Here is a 7,321-nt window from a genome sequence, read left to right as displayed (position 1 = left end):
ATGGCCGAGCCGGCTGCTGTGGCCGGCCTGGAGGAGGACCTGACCTGTCCTGTCTGCCTGGGCATTTACAGCAACCCCGTGTCCCTGAGCTGTGGCCACAGCTTCTGCAAGGAGTGCATCCAGGAGGTGCGCAGCCACCGGCGCTGCCTGCGGGGCCCTTTCAGCTGCCCGCTGTGCTACGCCCAGGCAGACCCTGCTATGGAGCTGCAGCCTAACGTCCAGCTCCGCAGCATAGTGCAGAAGTTTTTGGATGCTCCCGCCCACCAAGAGGAGGAAAAGCATGAAGTGCAATGTGAAGAGAAGGAGGAAGGTTCGGGCCAGCAAGACGAGGTGATCCTGTGTGATTTCTGCCTTCAGGAGCCCCAGCCAGCCATGAAGACCTGCCTGAGCTGCGAGGCCTCCCTGTGCCAAGCCCACCTGAGCAAGCACAGCATGAAGAGCCCCATGAGAGACCATGTCCTGCTGGAGCCCTGTAGTGCGCAGTTGTTGGCTGAGAGGAGGTGCCCCCAGCACGGCAAACTGCTGGAGTGCTACTGCAAGACAGACTCGGTCTGCATCTGCATGCTGTGCTGTGTCACCAGCTCCCACAAGAACCACAAGATCACCAGTTTGGAGGAGGCTTTTGGCCAAGCGCAGGTAAGAGGCTGCCAGGACAATAGCCTGGGCACGGATTGCACTAGGAAAACCATGAGGGTCTGTGGCATGGAGAGCTGCCCGCAGCACAGGGATGAAACACCTCCTGACTTTCAGATCTGCAGACTCAGCATGGGGCTAAATCTCCATCTTGGGATATTGGGCTTTTATTCCTAGTTCTGTCTCAGATTCCCTCAGGGCTTGCCCTCAGGATATAGAACAAGATGTTACAAACCTCTTCCCACCCCGAGGAGCCAAACTGGTGGGACCAAGTGCTTGTGGCTATGCTTTTAGTCCTCGGTTCATTTTCAAGCTGTGAGATCAGCTTGAGCTGCATTTATGCAATGAAAATGAATGTCAGAGTAACAGAAAGGAAGCTGTCAGCACTAAAAGTAGTTTTGTGTGTGGCTGTTGCACACTAACAGTTTTCAGTTTCAAAATGTCTTTCCCGTGGTCATAACTGTGGTATTTGTTCAGGAATAAAATCTTCCAGTAAACCTTTATGTATTGATTTATCCCAAGAGCATGCAGTAAACAAACTTTTTGCAGGTGTACCTTAACCCATGTCCATAAAATTGCTGATCTTGTGCACATGCATCAGTTCTATCCTGTTATCTCCCTCTCGTTATTTTTATAGAGTGTTCTTCCTGAAACTCTGAAAAAAGTGAAAACGTATGAAGCTGCGCTGAATGAAAGCATAGCAAACCTGCTGAGACAAGAGGAGGAAGTAAAGGTTTGTTCCAAGATCCCATAGTACTTCAGGGATGGTTGCATGCTGGTAGCTGATGAGATTAAGTTTTCTTTTGCCCTTCCCCATATCGTGTATTCCAAAGCTTTTTTAGTTTCTGTGTGGTTTCTCAGATATTTTCTAGGTTTATTCTTTGAGGGAGGATGATGAACAATTTTCTTATCAGTCTGGGAAGTACATTCTTGGTTTCCAAAGGACATTTGAGCTTGAAAGTTGCTGTATAAGTCCATGCCTCCTGATTGGTGAGGCATGGTTGGCTTTTTTTCCCCCAACCTTATTAAATTTGCAGACTCTAAAATATTTGTGGAAAAGATACAGACCATATTATAGTGATTTTATTCCTCTTTACAACAAGACATCCGTTTAGGTTAGCCTGTGGTTCTAAGAAGTTGGTAGGAATGAGGTTAAAAGATTGCCTCAAAGTGTCTGGTTTTTGTTCCCAGCACGCAAATACCTATCTAAAAGCTCTGAAAGAGCAGGGAATATAGCGCAGGTCTCCAAACCTAGTTCACTCTGCGTATGCAGAAATGGCACTTGCCTGCCTCCACCAGTAAAAATGATGGGACTAGAGGTCCTGGCACTGGGCAAAGGAGATGTTCCCTTCGAGTCTGAAGACAAAACTGTACCTGTTGGCAGTGTCCTGTCTGGCAGTGTAGCTGCTTTCAGACAGTGAAGGAAGCTTGGTGGAGGCAGAAAGCAGAGAAACTGTTTTTCCTCACCTTAAAAGGACCAAAGACAATGTATCCATAGAAAAATACCAGTGCAGAAGAAAGAAATGTATGCATAGTGGAAAGTCTTCAGCAAGCATCGTGCAAGAAGCACTACTTTTTCAGCTTTCTCTTGTCAGGTGCCAGATGCCAGGAAGGACACTTATGTCACTTGTCCTTTCTGCTGTCAGTGGGACATCTTGGTTTGTCGTCACAGGGAGAGGCACTAAGTTGGTAGTTACTTCTCTCAGCCCAGAAAAGACCAGGCTCTTTTCTGAGTGGGAGTTAGCGTGGAACACGTAAGATTCAGTCCCTAACAGCTTTGAAAGTGTTTTCTTAATAGACTAAAGAGATCCTGAGGAGGAAGCGGCTGGAAAGCCTCTTCGAAGAGATGCGTCTGCAGCTAGAGAACGAAAAAGAAGAGGTCCTGAAAGCTCTCAGTCACAACGAGGAGCAACAGCTTTCTCAGATTCAGACACAGATACAAAAACACAAAGAGGTGAAGGATTCAGCCAGCCGTGATGTACAGGAACTAGAGGTTCTGAGAGATCAGAAAGACTTACTTCTTTTCACCAAGGTACCTAACAGCATCTCCCTTCCCAGAGATACTCAGCTCTTGGGCTGGCCTTTGCCTGCACTATGCTAATTCTACTTTCAAAATGTTTTTTACAGGCTTTTGCAGAGATTCAAGCCAGGTAAGCTCTTCCCAAGGTGGTCTACGATTGCATTTTGTGTTGCTTCAGGTGACTGATAGTCCAGCGGCGCGGGTCTGCCTGCCCAGCCTGCGCGCGCGGGGCTCGCCCTGCCGCCCCTTGGGCGTGCTGACTGCGCCCTGCGCCGGGCTTCCTCGGAGACCTGGACGAGGCACAGGATCTTAACAGAGGTCATGTGTGGCTCTTCATATACAACGTGGCTTATTTTTCTACACGCTCCGCCCCTGTTCTCGAGACCCATTTTGAGGGCAATTCCTGAACATTTAAGTCCCTGGGTGGGTGTGCAAAGGATGGATGAGCTTAGATATCCTGAGTCATCCTCCACTTTGCATTGCCTTCTGCTTGTAAGAAGCAAACGTGGCAGGAGCCGAAACATGCACTGAAGCCACGAGTCTACAAAGTTCATGGCTTCTCTCTTGAGTTGTTCTGCCGGTGCCTGCCCAGTGCTGTTGCTCCACCACAGCCCACCGCTGCCTGCACACAGGCTGCCGCAGCCCGGCCGAGCCCCAGCCCTGCGGGTCGGGTGCCGCTGCTGGCTCTGGTAACGCAGCACCTCTCATTTGCTGCCCTGATACCTCGTGAGCTCCTGCTGCGGGGACTCGAGGACTCTAACTGCAAACATGATGCTAGGGTCTGTCCTGGCAAAAGCTGGGGCTGAGGTGGCTGAGACAAGGTCCTCTGGGCATGGATCTTGTCCATGGAGTGAACTTCATCGTAATGATGTTGATTGGGGTTCTGGGAAAAGACTGGTCAGAGGGGGAGTCCCTGATAAAGCTGCAGAGGGAGGGGAGGACAGAAGCTGCTTTCTGCATCTCCTGTCGAGGCTGGGTGTGGAGTGGGGGATGCAAATTGTTGGCTCTGCGGTGGGCTCGGTGATGGTTTTCTGATGACTTGCTGCTATTCTGATGTCTTTCTGCATGTTCAAGGAGACACAAGCCAGTTCCTAAAAAAGCTAGTGTAAAGCTGCCAACACCACCCATTATTTTGGATGAATTAACAACAGACACTACTCTAAGGCTTTTTCGGCAATTCCTCTCAGACATGCAGTCCTTATTTAAAGCACCACCTGGTAAGTGATCATTTCACTACATGACAAGCAAGACAGTGGAGCTAAGAAAACATATTTAAGAAAAGACTGTCATAAGACATCAAGTACACCAAGTACCTCTAGAAGAACCGATTACTAATTATATGATTATTTTCACATATGTGTACATAAAAGGGTGCTTGTCCCGGGCTTCAGCACTTTGGGACATGCCTTGAGTACATCCTGTTAAAATGGGCTCTGGGTAAGGAGGTGCTCATGTCCTAGGAGTTTTCTGGGAGGATTAAGAGAATAGCAACACCTCTTCTGTCTGTAGCATCACTTTGATTCAAAGCATGGGGAAGTTGAGAACTCATCACAGCGGTGGCAGGTGGAGTTTATCTTACAACGTAAATAATCTACTCTTTCTATTAGTCTTTTGTAATGTTTTGTAAGATAAACCTACAGTCCCAGTGCTGTGCGTGTTGGGAGGCTTCCCCAACTGAATTGAAAAAATGAGGGTTCCCTTGTTATTGCTCTCTTGGTGGTGCTTGAGCCCTTGCTGACAGTGAGCCTAGGGTCAAGACCGAGAGACAGCTTGGGTAGGAAGGCTCTGTCCAGAGCATGTGCGACTGCGGCGTGCACACCGAACGGGCTGACATCTGTACAGCCTTGGGTACACTAAGAAGCACACCGTGTTCACGGCGACTCCTGAGTTCAGTCTTTACCATCACTGTAAGCATAGCCCAGAGTTATTCTGGCTAGAAACCCTCAGATCCAAGTTTACCTAATTATCTATGCCATCTGAACAATTTTGGTTAGTTGCTCAAGTCACTGCCACTGGTTCAATTTCCTGAAGGAGTAACTTCCAGAGCAGAAAATGCCATGATATTGAAATGCATTAGCTGCAAGAGAAAGTTTAAATAAAAACATTCTGCAAATTCCTGAGTGTACAATTACCTTCTTGTGACTGGTCATGCTAGGAAGTTTTGAGAGTTCTCAAAAATAACTTCAAATGATCCTAAGCAAATAGGCTTTTATAAAATGGCTGTGCTACTGCTCACACTTTTCTTGTACATGGAAATGTGGAAATCTGGGGAGTTATAAAATATGCCTGACGAAGCTCTACAGGACGATGATGGAAAACTAAGAGTTGCTGTATTTAGAAACAAAAAGCAAAAGGACACTTTAAAATTCTGAAAGAGCAGCATTTCTTGAAATGTGATGTCAACCCCCTTTAGAATTACATGGAGTAGCTAAGAGAGGTGCAGAAGGTGTTTCAGTTAACATACTTTCAATGACTTGGGCGGGTTGGACTTGAATAGGATGACTTGGATTGAGTTGGATGACTTAGATGGGGAAATCCAGCTTTCAGCAATGGGTGTATGCAAATCTGCACAATTATCTGTTAAACATAATGTGTTTTTTTTTCTTTCTATAGTTCATGAACACCTGACTTCTTCACTGCATCAAGGAGGTGGATTCCCTTACAGTAGCAATGTAGTTTCTGCATCCTCACTCAGATCTTTCCCATTTGGGCTATCAAATACACACGGTGCCGTCCCACATGTGCTGAGCAATGAGAGCTTCTCAGAGGGCTGTCACTTCTGGGAGGTGGACACCAGCAATGCCAGGTGCTGGAAGCTTGGAATCATTCATGTCAGCTTTGAGTGCTACCTGCAAATGTCTCATGATTACCTCCGTGTGTTCCTAGGTCAAACAATGATCACATCAAAGGACCTTCCTACAGCCCTCAAACTGGTCAGGGTAGAGCTAGACTGCAGAAGAAATACACTGTCATTTTATCAGGTGTCTGTCAGGGATGGAGATCCTGCTAAAAGCCTCAGGCTTATAGAGACAGTAAGCATCCCTTCGAACTATCCCGCCTATGCTACCTTCAGTGTGTCTGACGGCTCTTTGAATCTCCTGTAGTGATGTGGGGACAAGGTGCTATTTTGTATTTCCAGGCCTAGGTATCAGGACTGCTGCTGTGCAGAGGCTGTGTGCTGGCATATTAGAAATTGGATTTTGGGCTGCTGTGGTGGCTCATCTGTGTGAAGGCAAGGTCTCTGTGGGGTATATCACAGCACACTGCCGCTTACTGTAAGAGCTCCTATTTTATCTGTTTTGTTAATCATGATGGAAATACCATTACGTTGTGCTTTTTTGCTTGGCTATATCAAATGCTGTGTTGACTGCATGTTATTAAAGTAATTTAATTTGCAAAACTCAATGGCAATTTATTTTATAAAAAAGTTAACGGCACAACATTAACTGCTATAGAACTCAGCAGCAGCAGTGCTGATCTTTGCTCTAATGCATCTGCTTTTACCTCTGCCCTCCTGCACCCGTCCCTGTTGCAGAAGCAAAGCTGGCCTGGGAGGCGAGTAGAGACTAGGTGGTAAAACATCTGGATTCCCTCACTCTCTGCTGCTGTCCTCCCCTGTGACCCCTCCGATAGATCATTTACCTACTTCTTGCCCTAATTTCAATTTTCTCCTCACCTATGCAAAAAACTCACAGCAAAGGGAGTAATAAAGAGGAAAACTCCCATGCCTTTTAGTCTGTACCATATGGGGCCTGGATTAGTTTGTTCTTATGATTGTCCAAACCCCTTGGAGAGGAAGAGATGATATTCCTGCCTGCTGCCTGTGGTTCAGACAGAGCCAGGGTATTTGCAGGAACAGGGCCAGGCAGAAGCTCTCCACCCCAGCAGGGACACTGAAGAACCCTGAGAGACGCTACAGTTTTGTGTATGCTGAAAGAAGTCCTGGTTCAGTGTTAGAAGAAAGTGGCTGTGTTTTGTCTTTTGCATTTTTATGCAACAAAATGATATGGATAGAGTTGGGTCTCCCACACGCACCGGCAGTGGCTGCTGCTCTGCCTGGCCGCAGGCAGTGCAGGTGCAAGGCTCGCGACACGGTACAGGAATATTCCTACCCTATTCTTGAGTGCCCTTCCGCAAGCCTTTAGCAGCCCCCATCAGCTGGCGGCAGGTTGACCAGCCTCCACACGTCCCAGTAAAACTTTCCCCCAGGTTCTCCCTGGTTTACCTTTAGGGGAGCATCTGCAGCTGTTTTGGAGAGGAACCAGGCAAAGCAGAGGGAATTCCTATCTGACCCCAGCCAGAGTCATACTCTTCTCACCCAGGGTTTATCTTTAATTCGCCGCCCCAGTGTGGGATGGAGGATGTCTCCGGGAGGGCAGAGGGCTGTAGGAGAATCGTCCATCTCGTGCCCTCCCCAGCACGCCCTGCTCCTGCCAGCCTGCTCGGGGCTCACGCACGGGGCGACGCTGCCTGAGACTGAGAGCGAACGTGGCTGCCACGGCTTACAAGAGCTGTTTGCGGGTGGAGCCCATATCTCTGCCGGCCTGTCACAGGGCCAAGAGGAAGGACTTGCAGCCTCTGGGCTGGGTCTCCAAGTGGGGCACAGGGCCAAGGGCGTCTTTTTGGTTTCGTTTCTCGCAGACTGACTAAAACACCATTTCTGCAGCC

General features: G+C 48.2%; 1 protein-coding gene across 1 annotated transcript; it reads left to right on the top strand.

Annotated features, from left to right (window-relative positions):
• LOC309410114 (tripartite motif-containing protein 29-like) lies at nt 1-2,787 on the top strand (the record flags this gene model as incomplete). The annotated part of the gene is made up of 4 exons (XM_082006453.1): nt 1-636; nt 1,271-1,366; nt 2,432-2,665; nt 2,761-2,787. 4 exons carry the CDS (start codon nt 1-3, stop codon nt 2,785-2,787), a joined length of 993 nt encoding a protein of 330 aa, XP_081862579.1.
• Between the last annotated feature and the right edge of the window lie 4,534 nt (nt 2,788-7,321).

The sequence above is a fragment of the Phaethon aethereus genome, assembly GCF_964289735.1.
Source record: "Phaethon aethereus genome assembly, chromosome: 14".
Lineage (NCBI taxonomy): Eukaryota > Metazoa > Chordata > Aves > Phaethontiformes > Phaethontidae > Phaethon > Phaethon aethereus.
Note: the sequence above shows the minus strand (reverse complement) of the source record. Positions and strands in the feature narration are given on the sequence as shown.